At 36.8% G+C, this 22336-nt stretch overlaps 1 protein-coding gene across 1 annotated transcript in view; it reads right to left on the reverse strand.

Annotated features, from left to right (window-relative positions):
* Positions 1-2954: 2954 nt before the first annotated feature.
* The window catches only part of gna12a (guanine nucleotide binding protein (G protein) alpha 12a), a 33891-nt gene continuing 14509 nt past the window's right edge, over positions 2955-22336 (reverse strand). Inside the window, exons 3-4 of the mRNA XM_058770287.1 lie at positions 6219-6269; positions 2955-5524 (exon numbers count right to left, since the gene is read on the reverse strand). Of these exons, the coding sequence (XP_058626270.1) occupies positions 4955-5524; positions 6219-6269 (621 nt within the window). The 3' untranslated portion in view covers positions 2955-4954. The remainder of the gene's footprint in view (positions 5525-6218; positions 6270-22336) is intronic.

Raw genomic sequence — 22336 nt, forward strand, 5'->3', positions numbered from 1 at the left:
GTGTCTATATCATCCTAATGCACGGTGAGAAGGAGAGTTTGAGTGGCTAAAGACTCTCCAAGGACCACAGCTGGAGAACTGCAGAAAATAGTTGAGTCTCGGGGTCAGAAAACCTTAAAAAAAAAAAAAATTGTCAAACAGCACCTACTGTACATCACCACATGTTGTTTGGGAGGGTTTCAAGAAAAATTCTCCTCGCTCATCCAAAAACAAACTCCAGCATATTCAGTTATCAGACACGACTGGAACTTCAAATAGCACTGGCTTTTATGGTCACATGAAACTAAAAAATGAGCTTTTTAGCAGCAGACACTCAAGATGGGTTTGGTGAACACGGGGATAAAAAGTACCCCATGTGTACAATGAAATATACTGCTGTATTTTTGATGTTGTGGGCCTATATTTCTGCTGGAGGTCCTGGACTTTTTGTTTAGACACATGGCATCATGGATTCTATCAAATACCAACAGATAAAAAATCAATAAGTGACTGACTCTGTTAGAAATCTCATAATGGGCCATGTTTGGATCTTCCAACCGTACAATAATCCAAAAACAAACCTTAAAAACAACACAAAAATGGGTCACTGAGCACAAAACCAAGCTTCTGCTGGCCATTCCAGTCCTCTGACCTGAACCCTGTAGAAAATGAGTCGGTGAACTGAAGAGAAGAAGCACCGACATGGAGCTGTGAATCTAAAGGGTCTGGTGTGATTCTGGATGAAGGAATGGTCTCTGATCTCTTGAGAAAAACATTTATTTCATAATGATATTTCCCCTCATTTTAAATTCTTATGCTTCAATGAAAGGTTCGTTTTTTTTGTTTTTTTGTTTTTAATAAAAGATCAAAAGGATTAATAATGCAGATTAATTTTCACAGCCTTCTTTGATCATATTTACCAAGGGTACCCACAATTCTGACCACGTGTGTATATTTATATTTATATATATTTATATGAAGAGTTCATTTGCAAAAGCAGATAACTCCAATTAATGCATTCAATTAATCTCAATCAAACTGCAGTCGGGTTATTTTGATTAGGTAAAGAAATAATTAACAAATACAGCTAACTAACACAATAAAAACATTATAACATAATAAAAAACATAATTTTTAAAAATTGTTATCTGTTTTTGCAAATAAACTCTTCAAAAAAAAAAAAAGAAAAAAAATATATATATATATATCAATTGATTCCATCTCTGCTAAATAAAAGTATTATTATTATTATTATTATTATTTTATATAAATAAATGATAACCAAATGAAAGGTCAGTTATTCTCCTACAAGCAAAAACCATGAACTTGACATTGGACATAATTTTTAAAATAATCTTTATAGATAAAAAATGCAAATGAATAAAGTATAAGAATCGTTGTATTCAAAAAATAATAATAATAAATATATATATATATTTTTTTCCCTCTACCAATGTTTAATTCCATGTTCCAAAGTAGATTTTCAAAATGGGGTCTTTTAAGTAGACAAACGCTTCTTTACACGTAACCAGTAGGGGGCGCTCTTGTTGCAAAGAGTTTGAAGTTCATATTAGTTTGTCTTCCATTAGTGAGAAATTTCCCAGTCATACAAGAGTCAGATGATTTGTTTGTCTGGACAAACTCTGGCCATCTGCACAATGATTGGTGTCCTTCTAGCTATGTTTTTGCGGCTGCGATTAGATTACTAACAGCAAAGTTCCCGTAGGCACATCTTTTCCAGCTAATGTCAGAGCTGACATTTTCTTTCACTCCTTAATACTGGAAAAATCACTGTTGGATGTGTATTTGAAAGCCCAACACAGGCCTAGCAGTCAGATTAAAATAAAGGGCAGACTGAAACATCGTTAAACAGTCTGGCAATGACTGCTTCCCTTATTTATTACTAAATATCAGCATTCAATTTTGAAGTGCAATGAATGGCAGCCTGGAGGAAATGTAAGTATAACACAAGTCATGAGTTTTACCTCACGCAAATAAGCCATGGTCGTCCCAGAAAAGGCCCTTCGTGTGCTGACATTATCATCTTCCTTGAGCAGAGGATTTGTCATGGGTTACATGGGGAATATTTGTTTAGATGTGTCTTACCATAATAGGACCTCTTTGTTCATAGTCAAACATTAGCTCCCTCACAGGAAAGAAAAGGTTCTCAGCAACGCTTATATGACAATAAAGCCTAAAATAGCTGGCTACAAAGACGGGTGTCGTTTTAAAAAGATGCATCTAAGCTAAAAGTTAAAATGGTACTTACTGAGCACAGGCCCCAGTTGGGGGTAACACTTCCTCTGCCACTTAACTCTTGCATAACCTCTGTTTATTTGTCTTTGTTTGAACTTGCTCCCAAAGCCATGTGCAGGAAATGCACAGCGTGGAGACGGTTCGGTTTTTCATATATGGGAAAACAGCAGATTTAAACTTTACACACAAATAAGACACCAGAAAGCTAATAGTAAAAAGATACAGAAACAACATTAATTCATGTCAGATAATCTATCCTAATATAACAAAGGCTATTGGCCCAATTGGGTTGTGACCCAAAAATGAGTCACATCCTTTCTCACCACAGACAAAATGTAAATAATGAAATTTAGCTCTGGTCATATATGTCAAAGGCTGACTGTCCAATCAAACTCAGGTAAATTAATCTATCACATTGCCTATGATTGATTTTAAAAACGTTTTGATTTAGTTTTGTTTGATAAATTATTTTGGGGTTGTCGTAAAAGAACATTCCCAGACATTCATCTTCCTGTTTTTGTTATCAGTAATGTACATCTGTTACATTTTTCTGTTATTTAGTGGATGTTTATTGTATTATTTTTCACATCATCTGTGTTGGTCTTTGGCCTTTTTTTTTTTCTTCTTCTTCTTCTTCTTTTTTACTGTAAATTAAAAAGCATATTTTTACTGTGCATGTTCAGTTGCAATATGCAGTTGTATAAGAATAAGCCCAAAAGTATAACTCAACATTTTATTGGATTTATACAGGTCTTATATACAAAACACACATAATGAAGTTAAAATCTGGAATTTCACACTTTTTACAATCACTGGATACATAAAACTTTAGGGAAGCAAAATTTGAAAGTTGAAAAAAGTACAGTAAAACACTGAAAGAGTGTTGAAGTAGACATCCTGTTAATAGTGACACTCATGAGATCCTAAAAGGGACAAAACACCAGAGCAGCAAATGTAACGTAAATACTGTAGTTAAATCACCTTGAGTAGATTGGAATCACAACTGGAACCAGTTTATTTGATTATTATTCTCCAAATATAATTTATATCAAATTAATTGCACGCCATATGCTTATCTTGATTGCGGGTTTTAACAGCCTTCATGCTGTTTCTTTTCCGCTATTTAACTTTCAAACTCTCCCAATGGATTTATGGTCTTAAAAGAGGAAACAAGGACAAACACAGCCTTGAATTAAAGAATCCAATCAGCTTCTTTATGTGCACAAGAGGAGCCAGAGATCTTCCAGTAAATGCATGTGTTTTGCTCCCACTGGGAAGAGCTGTCAGGGACAAAGGTTTAGGGTGTGTCCAATATCTCAAATCAAATCCCTTCCTGCCAACTTTCAGTAAGCCGACATGGCACTGCGGTGATTATGAGGAAGGACAGAATTTAAATACCTTTAGGGCACAGAGAGACATTGTCAATGTTGTTTTGCAAGAAATGAGTCACAGTTTCCATTGTAGTCCACAATCAAGAACGAACGCAAGAAAAGGGCTTGATGCTCTTGTTAAAACTGGAAAACTGTTTGATAGCTTATCTCAAGCTTTCCCTTAACACAAAACAATGGCAAAAACTCTAAATTCTGACAAGTGGACACCTGCACTGAAATTGAAACCACTGTTCCTCCAAGGAGACTGTGAGTCAGCTACTACTTCTGATGACAAAACCATATCTCTGGAAAATGGATCAAACTGTGCCACCTCCCACAACAAATACTTAGCATTGGCAGAAATCACCAAGAAGTCACTTCACACCCCGTTCATGAAGTAGTTCAAAAGAATATAACAACATGGGTGCAACAAATTGGGGGCTCGTCCGGGATCGCAACTCCAGCTAAAACCAAAACCCCACAGCTGTTCACAGCTGACATTCATCAAGATCCAGAGAATAAAACTCAAGTCCCCGAACGGGTTGACTCCCTTTGTAATCTCTTTGTAAAGTCATCAACTACACAGGTTACATACATTTCGAGAGGATTAACATCATATGAATACTCATAAAGTACATATGCTGAGAAATAATGACATTTAAAGAATACCATTAATGCATTATTTAAGTTAGTGGTGTTAGGCATAACCAGTGATTTGACCCTACTCTATACTTCAAAGCTTGTAGCTTAACGTGAAGAGACACATAAAAGCAGACGAGACAGTTAACATGTACAAAAAGCTGCTATTCACTCTATGTACAAAAACCCTGCTTAGTTGTTAATGAGAATTTTGCATGTCATCTATAAACTCACAAGTATAGATAAAGCAAAATGTGATTTAAATGTTAGATTAAATAAAAAATAAACCTGTCAAGTGACATGAAATTATCTATTTGTTCAAGCAGGATGTTCAGTGCAGGTTTGCTCTTTATTTTTAGGATGTTATTTGGGAGATGAGCCAGTGTAAAGTTATTGAGCATTGAGATTATTCTTGAGGAAAGAGGAGAAAATTCTCTATAATGATCAATTATCAGTCTGCTTCATTTTCTTTGCAGTGACAAACTGTAATACCTTCAAATGTTCTTGGCTTAGAGATTCATGTCATTTTTACACGCCATGTCTCAAATATAAAGGATTGGATATTGGAGTACATGATTAGCTAACACATGATGTTTCTCCTGCACAGTTGTCAAGACAAAATTGGTTAAAACAAAGTCCAGAAGGCAAAGTTTCCTTCAATAGGATGGGAAACGGACTCAAAAAAAAAACTGATCAAATTACTGTAAAAGTCACTGCAACATAATGTCTTTAAGGTTCTCCTGAAGAATTGTGTCTTTGACGGCATGAAAGACGAAGCGAATGTTCTCGGTGTCAATGGCAGTGGTGAAGTGGTGGAAAAGTGGCTTGCTGCGGTTGCGACGTTTGCGGTTGAAGCATTGCACAAGATAAGCCTGCACATCCTCCAGTCGGTGAGGGTCTCCTCGGAAGTCGGAAAAGTGTTTGCTAATGCTGACTTTGCGTACCTTCTTCACCAGAAGGTCCATCTTGTTGAGGAAGAGGATTATGGACACATTGGAAAAGAGCTTGTTGTTGACTATGGTCTCAAAGATGTTCATGGACTCCACCAGACGGTTGGTGCGGCGGTCTTCCATCAGCACCTGGTCGTACTCGCTGGAGGACACCATGAAGAGGATGGAGGTGATGCCGTCAAAGCACTGAAACCACTTCTGTCTCTGAGAGCGCTGGCCACCAACATCTACCATCTTAAAAGGGATCTTCTTAATGATAAAATCATGCTCCACAATTCCCTTGGTGGCCTTCCTGGCCAATAGGATGTCCTGTCGGCTCGGTACATAATTCTGTAAGAAAAGGTTGAGTAAAATGGAGTGAGCAGCAAATACATTCCGTTTGTCTTTAGATAGCAGGATTGTTTTCAGCAAAAATCATGCAGATTTTTAGCAGTTTACTTCTGCTAAATGTATCTGAAATATTTTTATTAACAATCTTATTATTTGCACAGGTCTTTTAGAGTTTTGTTATGGTTCACATTCTACTAGGGTCTTTTTCCATTTGTGCAACCTAAAACATACATACTACACTTAAACATTCTGATATTTTTTAAATCTATGTGGTCAAAAGTATAATAAGAGTAGCTCCTAGTTAAAAATGAAAATTGCCACAAGGGCAGACAAAATGATCTTCGAAGCAGCTTTCATAGGCCCCACATCCCACCCAAACTAACATGTATTTGTTTTGTCATTGGCCTTGGTTTCCATGCTCACACAAAACACTTCCAGGCCTTTTTTATCACTCATATGAGACACACTATGTGTTCTTAGCAACCTTGGCCAATATCAGTCTCAAAGAGACCATTTTACTTTCATTTTCAGTATCTCCAGTCCCACCACCTCTGCTGCATGGGAAACACTGTATAAAAACACTATTCTGACTAACTATCTTTCCAGACTATCTTTGTTTATTTAATCGACAGTGAATAATAATATACTATGAAGATCTGGCACCACTAAATAATGCTTCATTATCATGACTCACCAGTTGTCCAATCCGATCCAAGTTGTCCAGGAAATATTTCACTGATTCACTCTGTAAAAAAAAGACCACAATGAAGAGGGTTTTACTCTGTGTGCAATAACGGACATTTCAGCTTATTCACATTCATGATTTCATTTAAATGAAGCAGAACAAACTAAACAAACATATCCCACTTTATATTGTGTTCCTAATACCTGTGTACTTACATAGTATCTAGATGTGTATGTAGTATGTAACCACAGTGTAAGTACAAATTGGTACATAGTATCTACAGCTCTAATGTTTGTGTACCTACACATATGTAACAACCATCCTGAGGGTTGTTACATGTGTGTAGTTACAGATATATTAGAGCTGTAGATACTATGTACCAATGTGTACTTACACTGTGGTTACATACTACGTACACATCTAGTAATATGCAAGTACACAGGTATTAGGGACACTTAATATAAGGTGGGACCAAACAAACTAAGTATGATAATTACATGCATTTCTGAGGTGAAGTCTGGGGTCCATAAAATTCATTTTTGGAAGGAAATGAGGACTTTTATTCAGCAAGGATGCATGAAATTGATCAAAAGTGACAGTAAAGACATTCGTAATGTTACACAAGATCTCCATTTCAAATAAATGCTGTTCTTCTGAACTTTCCATTCATCCAAAATCCTGACAAAAGGTATCACCATTTACATAGAAATATTAAAAGTAATATTAATAAAATAAAAAGTAATGATGCTGAAAATTCAGATTTACCATCACAGGAATAAATTACACTTTAAAATATATTAACATAGAAAACTGTTATATTGTGTTAATGTTGCACAATGTCACTGTTTTACTGTATTTTTGACCAAATAAATACAGCCTTGGTGAGCATAAGAGACTTCATTTAAAATTATTACAGACCGCAAACTTGTGTAGCTCTTCTGCTCAAGCAGGACAATTAAAGTCTATAGAAAACACATTCTCAGTTCTTATTCTCACATAGTGATTTATTTGCCAAACTCTCTTTTAACATTTTTATTAAAACAAATAGGGCAACACAATCCCAAAAGCTGTTCTAATTCAGGAATGGAAAGTCTAAAAGTAACAGGATGTTCCTATCTTTGTCTGAGAACTATGCGGGACACTCATACCACATAGTGCCCGTCAGCAGAACTCCAGTTAACTCTATAATGTGGCTTTTATACATAATGCTCATAATCTCCCGTTACTTCATAAAGTGCTGTGTAGGGAGTTAGATGAAAAATCATTCTTAAGTATTGCTTCCTTGGACCAACATTTGGTTAAGTGCACATTAGCACATTTTACAGTCGTGACCACATTGCATTAAGGTCTGTTTACATTACAGAACCTTGGCTGTAATAAATGAATCCTATAATCTCCAAACATTTCAAATGAACAGGCACATGAATGCCTGCAGGCTCTATGTGTTGAACACAGCTCAGACTTTCACTCCTATAACTACAGGAGATTCAAGTCAGAGGTCGAAGCCCAATCCATAAAAAAAGCTGACTGATGAGACGTCTGAAGCTCAGGGTGATCGGAGTCAGTACAGCATGTTCACACTGGTCTCGTCCAAGAATCAATTATGTCTGCTGCCTTCATAAGCCACAATCTACTGATAACTGCATGTATTGCCCAATATCTGGAGACGTTTCCAAGCAAGAAAAAAAAACATGTTCTGTCTTAACAGAATGGACTCCCTAGAATTAAGCAATAGAGAGATGAACTAAACTGCTGTGTTGAGCATTATTTCCTGACAAAGTTGTTTTCACGCAGGCTTTTGGATGGCAGACACTGCGGCCTTGGTTTTTCAGTGAACATTGTCTGGAAAAGCAAATTGTGTCCTCTAGTTTGTGTGTGTCTCACAAAAGCCCCTGGCCTGGCCCATGTTCCCAACAGGAAACAGCTGTGTGTGAAAACAGGGGATTAGTCGAACAGCGCTGGCCCTCTATAACAGACCGAAGCCCAACACCCCAACCCTACACACAACGCACATACACCTCACATCATCAGAGCTTAATGTAACGCAGGAAGGAAATCACATAGATATCTGATAGCAGCGCGCACGCACACACACACACACGCACACACTTCTTTAAATGATTTTCGAAATATTTATTCATAATTATATCATTTAATAATAATAATAATATTTCAAAATCAAAAACAAATATTTTATATTTTACACATTGCCCATATATACGATAAATTTTTTATATGGGAAACTAAAATAGAAAGGACCCAGAATTCATTTAATTTTAGATAAACAGTATATATTACAGCATTTTAAACCTTTACAACCTTCATTAATCATAAAATGCACCTAGATTTTATACTGTTGTATTTCAGTGACAGTTTACATTGGTACACATCAGTTGCCCAAAAATACTACAACTAAAATAAACACTAAAAGTGTCAGTGAAAACTAAATACAGTAAATAGTTACAACAAAAACTATACTGGAATTAAAAGAGTCAGAGTGGAAACTAACAAAACTAAATTAAGTAAAAGAACTAAATTCAAAGCTAGTAATCCTGAACCAAGTGATCCTTTACATTTTTTTCAGTATTGTCAACTGGCCCTTATCTGGGCTCTCTGATTGGTCCATGCTCTGCACAAAAGTATATGCTGCAGGTCATTGGCCAATAAAGCTGGAGGTCTCCCTCCTCCCTCCATCTGAGCTCAACATGCACATGACGGCCTGCTGAGAGTGTGGGAAAGATCTACGCTGAGGCCTTGCAGGCCAAAGCCACAACTTTAGCACAATGTAAGAAAGTGTGCCCATGGGTATTTGTGCAGTGAGTAAGGGGAAGCATGATTGAGCACGGCCATGTACAGAGGCCTTAACCCCTTCCCTTCCCAGCGGTGATCTCAATCGCTACAATTCTGCGCCAGTGCCCTTCAAATAAACAGCAGATCTCCAGAAATGAGATGCAATTAAAAGCATCCCTCATGACCCTTGACTCAAATATAGACCCAAATCACTTAGAAACTAAGGGAAATGCCTTGATGGAAAACATTTTCAGGTTAAAAAAAGATCTTGAGAAGCACACAGCATAAATCTTGCAGTATTCTCTGTTTCGATCAAACAGCATCTGTGTCGTCTTGGGAAAGAGCTCATATGAACAAAGCTGAGTGGAACGGATCAATGCTTTTCTAAAGTTTCAGCGGGTCCATCAGGGATTCTTTTCACCGCACACTTTGTTATATCTGACAGTAAAACCTTCCTCGGCATTGAGTGGAGATCTTACTTAAGTGATGTTTAACTGCCAGATCCAGCAGCTGTGCTTTGTTGGTGGACAGTCACCTGTTCCACGGTGACTGAGAACAGACATATCACTGAATGTTTTCATTTCTCTCTCTGTAGGAAATGTATTGTGCCGATCTAGAAAAGTAAGAAATACAGCTGTATGTTCCTACTTTTTTCCAAGAAACATCTTTTGGCTGGCTGAAAGGAATAGTTCAGCCAAAAATACTTCTTTTTACCAATCCTCATGTCATTCCAAACCTGTTTTTTGGACACAAAGAAAGAAATACAACCGAATGACAAAATGAACTGACCTTAATATGTTCCAAAAAACTGTAAAAATCCAAGAATTGCAAATTGTATAAGCATTTAAGAAGATTTTTTGCAGGCAGACTTAGGGCCATATTTACTATCAGCTTGCGTCAGCGCAAACCCTCATTTGGCATTAAAAAAACTACTTTCAGTATTTACTAAATGTGGAAATTAGCACTGAAAAGGTGTGGACAAGAGTTATTTTTGCGACTCACCTTATTGAATGTGCATTTGTAGGAGTTTCCCTTTCGATCGGTACATTTATGGGAGGAGAATATTTAAATGAATCACGCAACGGGATTTACTAAGATTTGCGCTCGTCAGTTCACTGGTATTTGCAGCATTATTTAACATCCAAAAAAGCATGTCTTAAAGCAGGCGGTAATTTACGCTTCTCTTGGTAGATTGCACTGGTCATTATGGAAATTAGATGTTGCTTCTGTGTTCTTTAATGTGCACCTTGTCAGTAAATCACCCGCAGAATTTTCCCTCCCATCAGCGCTTTTATGGAATTGTGCTCTAATGCTAATTTTCCCTGTTAAGTACATTTGACCCAATGACTTAAGCTTTACTTTGAAGCAATACAATAGCTTTGAAAGGACTTCTAATCATTTGTTGGAGTTTGAAAATTATTTTCCACTATTTTGAAAAGAGGAGCTGAGACATTTTTCAAAATATCTCCTCCATAAAAGAGCAGGTAAAAAATGCCACAAATTCTCCTTAAAGTCTCCTTGAAAATATGAAGTCAACAGCAAAAGTTTGAAATTAATTTCTGTTCATTTCAGAGAAAATCAACCATCTTCTGCATTAACGATGTCCGTCCCTGCCTCTGTAAATATCAGATTGTGTAAATAATCCTAACGCAAAATAAACAGAGCTCGATTTCCCGGTTCTTGGAGTGGGATTGCCTGTTTGGTTTGGATGCGAGAAGAGAACTCATATTAATCCCCCACATGGAGCTCCTTCACCTCCAGAACTTCACAGAACTTTGGGCTGCTCCCACACTGTTGATCTAGCTGAAACCATACACTTCGCCTTTTATCTTTGCGGATAGACTCGTATTATGATTTCTGAATTGGAGGAGACCAGTAGAAGGAAAATGGATGAGTGTCAGGGAACTCAGAAAACGATTTAGAGACTTACATTATGCCAGAGGTATGTTAACAATAACATGAGCTGTGTTCCTAGAAACAAAAAACTAATTTTGTGTACCTTTATGCTGATTAAAATTATATATATATGTATAACGTTTAAAATTTTGGGGTCAGTAAGAAATTAATACTTTTATTCAGCAAAGTGACAGTAAAGACATTTATAATGTTACAAAAAAATTATATTTCAAACAAATACTGTTCTTTTGAACTTTCTTTTCATCAATAATCTATTTCTACATATTAAGCAGCACAGCTGCATTCAACAAATAATAAAACATGACACTGAAGACTGGAGTAATGATGCGGAAAATTCAGCTTTGCCATCAGATTATGCTTACAGTATCAGAAACTGTTCATAAACATTACAAAATCTTTTAAACTCCAAAACTTTTAAACTGCACAATAAAAAAATATGATTAATCATGGCTGACAGCGCTATGAATAATATAAAATTTAATGTTATTTTGTTAATATTGTTTTGTTAATGTAATATTTCAGTTAAGTGCACATTCAGTGGAACAAGACTGATAGATGAGTCTCTCTGGACTATCCAAATGCGTCTATATATATATATATATATATATATCTTTATAGTACAGTGACGCATAGCTGCTCTCAATATAGAAAATAGCCAAAATGTCAAACACATGAACAGACTGGTTAAGAAATATGTCCACAGGTCTCTAGCATCTCACATTACTGCCAGTGGATCGCGACTATCTGTTGAACAATATCCAGACAGAAATGTCACTTCTGAGCATGAAGATCTGTATGCTCTGTCAATCGAATGCATTGCTTGGTTTCAGACCAATGAAGAACAGAAACCATCTGCTCTGTTGACCCACAAGATAACCAAAATATAAGCTAGTGCCACAACTAATAGTAATTAAAGTTTCAATGTATCAATTATTTCTTTGATCCAATAAAAAAGACTGAAGATTTTAGTTCCACCATAATACTGAAAAAGCACTGTTGTCCTCCTAACAATGTGCAAACTACCAGGTATGCAATATACTGTTACTGTCCTTTAAATGTAATGTAATATTTAAATACAATAATATAAGCATAAATACCACTATATAAGTCAAAGTTGTTCACATAATCAAAACAAAGTAACAAAAATAGTTTGTTACTGAAATTTTCTGTGCTTATAAATATCAGGAATTATTTACTATAATGTCATTAGTTATTGTAACTGTTATAAAATATCATTCAAATTTAATGTCCAAGATTTCATGAAAATGACTAAATGAATGCACTGCACTTCTCTACTGTGCTCTAAACAGTGCAATACTCTCCTGACTTTGAATTTATAACATTTAGAAAATAGAATAATTTATGGCCACATAAATCTAACAATATGCCTATGACCTTCTCTGAAGCATTCATTTAAAATTCTCTAACGGACAGTTTGAGAATCTTTTTATTGCTGAAATGTTGATCAGTTTGTTGATTTATATGGATTTTATCAGTTAGCTGTAGCAGCCCAAGCATCATCATTTCCTTAACTCGGTTTCAGTGTGACCTCAGTGGCGTGACCTCAGCAGCAGACACAGTCTGTCAAGTCCTCTGTAACGTGAGAATGTGTAAAAAGTGTGAGACTAAGAAGCGAGCCACTGTGTTCGCTCCTCCTTCGCTACTCTATGGCCCTGCGGGTATTTCGCTCTTTTCTCTCCTGTGTCTCACCTCAATCAGTTCTGCTTCTATCTTATCCATTTGCCTAATGGCGGCTCCTCAGGGAGACTGACCCTAGACAGGCCTGGAAACAAACCACTGACGGGTGGAATAAAAACAGAGTGGAAGATAAAATTTTTTAAAAAATAGTCAAGAAAAACAGTGTGGGCGTATGACGTTTTCAACAACAGCCAAACATCCAAGGACACGGCTGCCTGTAAAGTCAGTTTTTCCTCTTCCAGTACAGTGCTCCCCTTGGGTCTGTTTTCAATAAGAACAGCCCACTCACCATCTGTTTCACAGGGGCTCAAAACTTAATATCTACTGCTAATCCTCACACTTTTCTCATGGACATGAAAGCGGTATTGAATTGTGTACTGAGCTTTACTGAACATGCAGATGGAGGAAACTCAATTTGTTCAATGTCTCTCTAAGTCCATCATACCAGAATAATTATATATATATATATATATATATATATATATATATATTTTTTTTTTATATAAATTACACCACCAAAAAATAACATACAATTTGGGGTCTCTATGATTTTTAATGTTTGCTCAAAAATACAGTAAAAACAATAATATTGTTAAATATTATTACACTAATTTTCTATTTTAATATATTGTAAAATGTTATTTATTCCTGTGGTGGCAAAGCTGAATTTTCAACATCATTACTCCAGTCTTAAGTGTCACATGATCCTTCTGAAATCATTCTCATGTTATTCCAAACCCATATGACTTTCTTTTTTTTTCAGAAGGAAAGCATCTGCATACTCATGCACAAATATTTCATTTCCATTTTAAGGAGTAAAATAACCTTGATAAGCTACTTGGGTGTATAATCTCCAGCCTAGGAATGTCAAGGCAATGGAAGTGTTTGTCATGGTCATATCAAACCTCAGCAATGCCTGTAGAGTACTTTGACTAAGTTGTACTATAATGGCCTAGATAGGGCAAACAGACAGATAGGACACTGGAGGAGCAGGCCAAAATGAGCGTACATTTATCGCTCCTGACAGTCTGTCTGCAGATAGCACATGACAGACGACAGGGCAGTCAGAGAAATATGGCTGAATGCACTAGTGACAACTCTCAGAGTCAAAAGCCATTCTGCCCTGTCACTTCCATTCTGCCTCCTAAGAAATAGAAACGCCCAGAAAAAGCAGGAGAAAGTGGATGTAGGAATGATAGGAATCCAGGAACATAGAGTTGCTTTTTAAGAAGTTGGATTACAGGTCAGGTCCGTAAATACAGGTCTATAAATGATCTGCTCTTGACAAAAAAAAAAAAAAAATGTTTTTAATGTTTTCAGTGTTTTCAATGTTTCTTATTTTTAAGTCATTTTAGATAGCAGGGGCTGCTCTATTAATAAATGCAATTTCAGAAATGGTGAGAAAATCTAAGTGTTTCAAATAATTTAAAACCCTCCAGTCTGTTAAGGTATAGCACTCTTTTCATGCCAGAGAAAAGAGAATCTAAAAGCATATTAGTGATCAAGACAATCTGCACAGCTCACTTTCTTCAAGCCTTTATTTCTCAGATGCACAGATGATTCTAACAAAACATTTCACATTTAAAAAAAGTAATAAACATAAAATACATGAATAAATAAATACATTTTTGTGACATTTTCGTGACAGTTAAGCACCTCTCATTACATTATCATTACTGTAATATAATATATTATTTAAAATGTAAAGTACAGCCAAAGCACAATTGTATTTATACATTATGGTCGTATTTGCTAAATTTAATGCTCATATAATAATAATAATAATAATAATAATAATGATTTGTATTAATAAATAAAATAACTGTCTTTAATAATATAAACTGTAATACAGTAATTACAGTAATGACAATGAACATTTTTAGCATTAATGTCACAAATGCAAAACATATTAAATAAAAAATAGGAGAATTCATTGCCTTTATGCAATAAATAATAATTTGACTTTTTTCTTTGATTTGAGAGTGAAATGTCATCCACACATTTTAGGTTGCCCTTGTTTAACCCTAAAACTGGCAACGTATCCTGTGGGATACAAACATTTGAGAGGCTGTGGGGAGAAGCTGTGAAAGTATAGGTCTTATTTCTTGGTTTCGTGTTGAAAGGGTGTTTGTTGTGAATATTTAGATGAGGTGACTTTTGTTTCTACATTATTTTTTTCGATCACAGGAAGCATTTAAAACTGCATGGCAAATCTTTTTCTAGCGGAAAATCTACTCACCCTCCAATAAAAGTTGATCTAGTTCACATATTTACACATTAGAGAGGACTTACCTGTTTACAAAGCTGTTATTCAGCATTATCTTATTAGGTTTACATTGAAATTTTATGAATTAAATGCTTAAATTTTTTTGTAATCTGTCTCTAAATGTTTGTATATGTCGCCCTTTTAGGGGTATAAATCAAGATATATATAGACTGTGATTTTGTGGCTTTTGGTTTAGAAAAGCAGATCTTTTTGTAATCTTGACAAAACGCATATCGTTGGAAAGGTCTGACAGTCAAGGTTCCATATTTGGTAACTGTTTTGTAATAGAAGTGATATTGTGACAGAAAATGATTGATTTGTGACAGAAAACTGCATCAAAAAAAAAAAAAAATCAATAGAGGTTGGGTGTAACCCAGTGGTTATTTTTGGTATAGTGCCCAAACAAAATCTCACAGGAACCACAATTGTTGTGATATCAACATCAAGTTTGGAACACAACTCGGTTAGACATATGGATTTGATTTCATAGAAATTTTAGAGTTCAACATATTTTATAAAATACTTATTTTATATAAAATAAAATAAAAATAGTATACTAAATTATCTTTATTGTAAATTTAACTTCTATAACTTTTTTTATACTTTTGTTTTTTAAAATGTTTTCACTTCAGCAATAATCTGCTATGCATATTCTTTAAAAAGAGACCAACCTTAGGTCTATATTCCAAAGCGTTCAGGAATTACAACCATGTTGTAACAAGCATTGATAAACAAGTGTTCTGTTTTCAGTTCATTTATACCTACAAACTGGCAACGTATCCTGTGGGATTCAAACATTACAATTTTTGAAAAAAATGATCAAGTTGTATTATTCGTGTCCCAACAAGATGGAAAATAGCAATAAATTCATTTTCTTATGTCTCTTTATGGTCTTGCCAGTTTTAGGGTTAAGTAAAATTGCAATCTGTAAGAAACACCAGTCTGTTTGTCTCAGAAGAACAGAAGCGAGGTGCATCAAAGACACAGTCTGTGTTTATTTGGAAAAGATTGGAAAAATGATCCAAATATAGTGAAATATAAAAATCTATTTTTCATCTAATTTCCGGATACCCTAAACAGAGGAAGTATTAAAATTGCTTTTAAGATATTTTTATAGATGAGCTATGTGAAACAATTCAGTGGAAGAACATGAACAACTCTGAAAGCAGCAATAATGTCATGAAGCCATTTAGTAGCAAAGCTATTTATCTGATGTCTACATCTGCCTCATTACATGCTTTTTCTTGGTCTTTGTAAATAAATAAAAACTGAGGAATTAATGAAATGTTTTCTGGAAGTGATCTCGGCAAACATCTCGGCCAAAACTCACAAAACATCTGGTCAGTATGCCTTCATCAATCTTGCCACTACCGATTAACTGCAGTAATTAACCGTAACTCTCTCTGAACCATGAATGACATTGTGTCTGGGTTTCCTCCATTTATTCACTTCTCATACATTTCAAACCAGGCTCTAGCTATGAATGTCCCAGTCCAGTGTCTATATCCCAGCTGTCTGAATAAGTCTGGCTATGTTCCGGGGTGGAGCGTGTTACCCGTTGACCGGGAGTCAACTGAGCAACAATAGGGCATTATTTACCCCGGCCGCAGCCAAAGGAGTGGCAGGACTCAGCGAGAAAAGTTCTCCCACAGCTCAGCACTCCTCTATGCCCATGTACTGCACACACTCTTAAGCGGATTTACTTTAATTACAGAGTGTGTAAAAACCAGGCGACTATTGACTAAGCATACTTCGCTCCGGCGGCCACAAACGCTCAGCAATAATCGCAGCCACATCCGCTGGAGAGAGAAGCCAGATTGATTTAATTTAAGAAGAGTGGATTGACAAAAGCCCAAACTCTAGGGAGGTGCCGATACAAATTAAGATGTCGCAAGACAAAAATGGAAGATAACTAATGAGATGTACAGTCATGGCCAAAAATATCGGCACCCTTGCAATTCTGTCAGAAAATGCAACCCTTCTCTCAGAAAATTGTTGCAGTTGCAAATGTTTTGGTATTCACGTTTATTTTTTTTTGTTTGCAATGGAACAACACAAAAAAACAGAAAAGAAAAGTCAAATCTGATTAAATTCCACACAGAACCCAAAAAATGCACTGGACAAAATTATTGGCACCCTTAACCAGTGTTGGGCAAGCTACTTGGAAAACGTAGTGAGCTAAGCTAACAGTTACTCTTCTTTAAATGAAGCTTAACTACACTAAAGCTACAGCCCTGGGACACGTAGCAAGCTAAGCTATGGCAACATGGCAAAAGCAGTTTACTACATCCAAGCTATTTAAAAAAAAATAAAAAAAATTCTATTGAACCAACATCGTACCAAGTCAATGCTCTCTCAGTGATCAATAAAACTATCAGTCAAGCAGATAGACAGGCATCAGTTTAATTGTTTATTCAACAGCTGTTCCAAACCAATTTGGCAACATAATCAGTATCAAATACAGGGCCGGATTGACCTCAAATTGTGACATAGGCAAAATAAATTTGTGCTGTCGGTCGGAAACCTCCTATTTGTAGTTGGTATTGTGGCTTTATTGTATACGGATACATTTATATAAATGGTAACACTTTACAATAAGGTTCAGTAGTTAACATTAGTTAACTAGTGTAGTTAACATGAACTAAGAATGAACAATACTTAGTTAATGTTAATTTCAACAAAACAAAAGCTGTTTGTTAACATTTGTTAATGCGCTGTGAACTAACATGAACTACCAATGAACGACTGTATTTTCATTAACTAACATTAAAAATATTAATAAATACTGTAACAAATGTATTTTAATGAAATCGTATTGTAGGCTATAGTGTTACCATATAGATGTTTAGGCCTACAGATAGGCTATGTTTATTTGCATCGTTGCATGTGTCATTAGATATTAATATAAACATTTCACCAAAATCAAGTTCAAATACGAAGCTTTTGACCAGCGAATGCGTTTTTTTTTTTTCTGACTCGTGTCCCGGTTTCCCCAGTTTTCTGGCGCTGTGTGTGCGTTCAGTTTTTTTCTGTTATTTGGCCAAAGTATCATATTATGAAAGATTCAGCGCTTCGCAAGAGCTATTTAGCTGTGACTTGACAACAAATGCTAGAGAAACTCTTCTCCGCTCCTTAAAAAAAAATAAAAAATAAAAAAATTAAAAGCATTAGCCTTTATAAATAGTGTTTTTTGAGTAAAGAAACCGCTGTACTTATTCAATCAACAGTTCTTTATTTACCTTCAGACAGCAAACAAGCTGAGATGCTCCAAAATGTGCGCCGCACTTCATTGACACGAGAGGTGGGAGGAATAACGAGTTTGACTGACAGTTTGAGGAGCCAATGGCGCTACGAGCTTTAGTGTCTGTGGCGTCACTTACTGATCCAGGATCAGTGATCCGTAGCTGTTATATTTCTGATTTGAGCTCGAGTTTCAGAATGCTTTCTTTGGAAAATGTAACGTTAGCTTTTGTTGACGCTACCGCGCTACTTGATCAAAAAAAGAGCTTAACTACCGAAAAGCAATTTGATTCAGAAAGCAGTGACGCTACCGCCACGCTACTGAGAAATGTAGTTAAACTCGCTACAAGTAGTGACGCTACTGCACCATCACTGCCCTTAACATAATATTTAGTATCACCCCCTTTGGAAAAAATAACTGAAATCAATCGCTTCCTGTAACCATGAATGAGTTTCTTATGCCTCTCTACTGGAATTTTGGACCACTCTTCTTTTGCAAACTGCTCCAGGTCATTCAGATTTGAAGGATGCCTTCTCCCGACTGCTGCTTTGAGATCTCTCCACAGGTGTTCTGTGGGATTCAGATCTGGACTCATTGGCCATTTCAGAACTCTCCAGCACTTTGTTTGTAACCATTTCTGAGTGCTTTTTGAAGTGTGTTTCGGGTCATTGTCCTGCTGGAAGACCCATGACCTCTGGTGGAGATGCAGCTTTCTGACTCTGGCCACTACGTTGCGCCCCCAAAATTCTTTGGTAATCATCAGATTTCATGATACCATTCACACAGTCAAGGCATCCAGTGCCAGAAGCAGCAAAGCGACCCCAAAACATCTTTGAACCTCCACCATGTTTGACTGTAGGGACTGTGTTCTTTTCTTTGAAGACCTCATTTATTTTTCTGTAAACAGTGCCATGATGTCCTTTACCAAAAAGCTCAACTTTTGTCTCATCTGTCCACAGTACGTTCTCCCAGAAGGATTGTGGTTTTGTCACATAAGTTTTGGCTTTTTTATGCCTTTGTGTCAGCAGTGGTGTCCTCCTGGGTCTCCTACCATAGCGTCCCTTTTCATTCAGATGGCGACGAATACTGCGAGCTGACACTGTTGTACCCTGCGTCTGCAGATCAGCTTGAATTTGTTTGGAAGCTAATTGGGGTTCTTTAACCACCATTCGAACAATCCTTAGTTGTAATTTTTCATTAATTTTGCTCTTCCGTCCACGTCCAGGGAGGTTAGCTACAGTGCCATGGGCTGTAAACCTCTTGATGATATTGCACACAGTGGACACAGGGACATTAAGACCTCTGGAGATGGACTTGTAAGCCTTAAGATTGTCCATGTTTTTCCACAATTTTTTCTCTCAAATCCACAGACAACTCTTTACACTTCTTTCTTTTCTCAATGCTCAGTGTGACACACAACACAAAGGTTGAGTCAACTTTTCTCCATTTTAACTGGTTGCAAGTGTGATTACTATATTGCCCACACCTGTTACTTGCCACAGGTGTGTCTAAATACAAATTACAGGAACATCACATGCTTGAAAAGCAATTATTTCTTACAATTTTGACAAGGTGCCAATAATTTTGTCCAGTCCATTTTTGAGTTCTGTGTGAAATTCTAACAAGTTTGACTTTTCTTCTCTGTTTTTTTTTTGTATTTCGGGGAACTAATGGTTAGAGAGTCGGACTCGTAATCCAAAGGTTGCGAGTTCGAGTCTCGGGCCGGCAGGAATTGTAGGTGGGGGGAGTGAATGTCCAGCGCTCTCTCCACCCTCAATACCACGACTGAGGTGCCCTTGAGCAAGGCACCGAACCCCCAACTGCTCCCCGGGTGCCGCAGCATAAATGGCTGCCCACTGCTCCAGGTGTGTGTTCACAGTGTGTGTGTGTTCACTGCTGTGTGTGTGCACTTTGGATGGGTTAAATGCAGAGTACAAATTCCGAGTATGGGTCACCATACTTGGCCGTATGTCACTTCACTTTCACTTTTTTTCACTTTCACTTTTTTGTGTTATTGCAGTGCAAACAAAAACAATAAGCACGCGAATACCAAAACATTTGCAATTGGAACAATTTTCTGAGAGAAGTGTTGCATTTTCTGACAGAATTGCAAGGATGCCGATATTTTTGGCCATGACTGTAAATGCAACATTCATGATCCAAAGGGATTTAAAGGGGAAATTAAACTTCTCTCATCATTTATTCAGCCATAAAGTTTTTCCAAATAGATTTAGAAATAACTGATGCCAAGGATGTCCTGAAGTATGCAAGGGACCCCCTTCCCAAATTATAACAACAACTTTTTTATGTATAAAATCCTTTTTATAATGTGAGAAAAATTATTAAAATATAATCTGGAAAGTATTTACTTCATAAAAAGGTGACTTTTTTCCTACAAGCTATTAAGGACTGTAGATTGCACTATTAAGGACTGTAGATTGCACTGGTCATTATGGAAATGAGATGTTGCGTCTGTGTTCTTTCATGTGCGCATTTTAAGTAATTCACCCGCAGAATTTTCCCTCCCGCTCTTTGATGGAATTGCGCTATAACACAAATTTTCCCTGTTCAGTAAATCTGTCCCACAGTGTTAAACTTTTTTAACTTGTGTCTAAAGTTAACTCATTAATTGTGACAGTAATAGATGTATTTTGTTCATTTTTTTCTCGCTAATTATTTTACTGACCCCTTTGTGGCTCATCAAAACACTGGTCCCTACAGGAACATACAAGGATAAGTTAAGCATGATGTTGAAACTGCACTTTTCCAGCTCATTCTCATTTGCATATATTCAATTAAGCCATGTCAAATGCTTGTCTGCAAAATATTGCATGCAAAACAGCAGCTCAAACATTCTGCAAAACATTTTTAAAAAAAAGAGAACATCAACCCATGCGTGAGTAAATGAATTTTCATTTTGAGTAAACCATTTCTCTGCTAGAAGATGTACTAGCTTTTGACAGCAGTAGACACGCATTGGCTTCTGGTTGTGTTTGTGTTGTGCTGCATGATGTCTAGGCTGACCGTGTTATTGGGGAGGTGGACTGGTCTCTGGAGATCTACGCTGCAGCTGCTCAGGAATGTGAGCTGTTCTGCTTATCTCCAGCTCTTCTGAGGAAGGCTTATGTTCTGCTATAAGCCATCGCTCCTAGTCCACTCAGTAAACAAATACGCCCTTCCTCTGTATGGATTCACTTTATATATTTTGGATTGGCCCTCTAAGACCATCAAACAATTCAAATGGGCCCCACATTTACAGAGTGGAAACAGAAAAACAGGCAGGCCCGGTGAGACCTCCAGGAGGCATCGTAAACTATTAAAGATCATCCTTAAAATGGTTGTTTCTGGGTAACTACGCACAGCACGGTCGCTCGTTCTGCTGCCAGGAATCTCGTTAAAACATCTTGTACAGAAAAAGTGGGGTAACAGGAAGCTTACCAGCACCCATCTTATTTTCAGCCCTGAGGAATTTAAGACACATCCAAGCAACATCAATCTCCCTGAGGAATGTTGAATGCCGCCCAGCTTTTGGGCAGCGGCGGGGGTATCTTTCTTGGGTCACGAACTGAAATGTTCTCATGTGGGGCGGGTGTGTGAAACCTGAAAAATGTCTTCATTTCTGCTCTTTGTGTACACGAGATAACAAGCCCACTAATGGAATGCTTCAGCACATATATTTTTGTTCTGTATGGTTTTATGTGCTGAAGCTCACAGGACGGGGCCCACTGTCATTTGGGACGGTTCTCTGTGTAAAGGACACCCTCTCCCTCTCGTGCAGTCTTACAAAGAGACATCATTACTCCTTCTGCAGATTCTGTCTTTGGCAAAAGCCCAGCGAGCTTCCCTGTTATGGCTGAGATGGCGTTCCACGGATGAAATATGACTGGAGCTTCATATTTAACAAACATAGATCTTGTCCTCTGACAAAAGCTCTCACATAGGTGCTACAAAACACAGAGGCAGAAAAACTGGAATGTCTCCATTCATCAGGTCCTGACTATCATGGGGCAAAATAAAAATGATAAATTGAACATTTGCTTTATGTCCTTATGGTAAAAACAATAACAACAGACATGATAATCCCATGCCATGATACAAAAGTGTGCAAGGTATTTTTGAATCCGATTAAGAAAGTAGTCAGATTCACAAAATGAAGGATTTCCAGTCCAATTAAGCCATCAATCCAATTATAAATTTATTATTTGGGTATGTACA

Source organism: Onychostoma macrolepis, chromosome 03, assembly GCF_012432095.1.
Source record: "Onychostoma macrolepis isolate SWU-2019 chromosome 03, ASM1243209v1, whole genome shotgun sequence".
Lineage (NCBI taxonomy): Eukaryota > Metazoa > Chordata > Actinopteri > Cypriniformes > Cyprinidae > Onychostoma > Onychostoma macrolepis.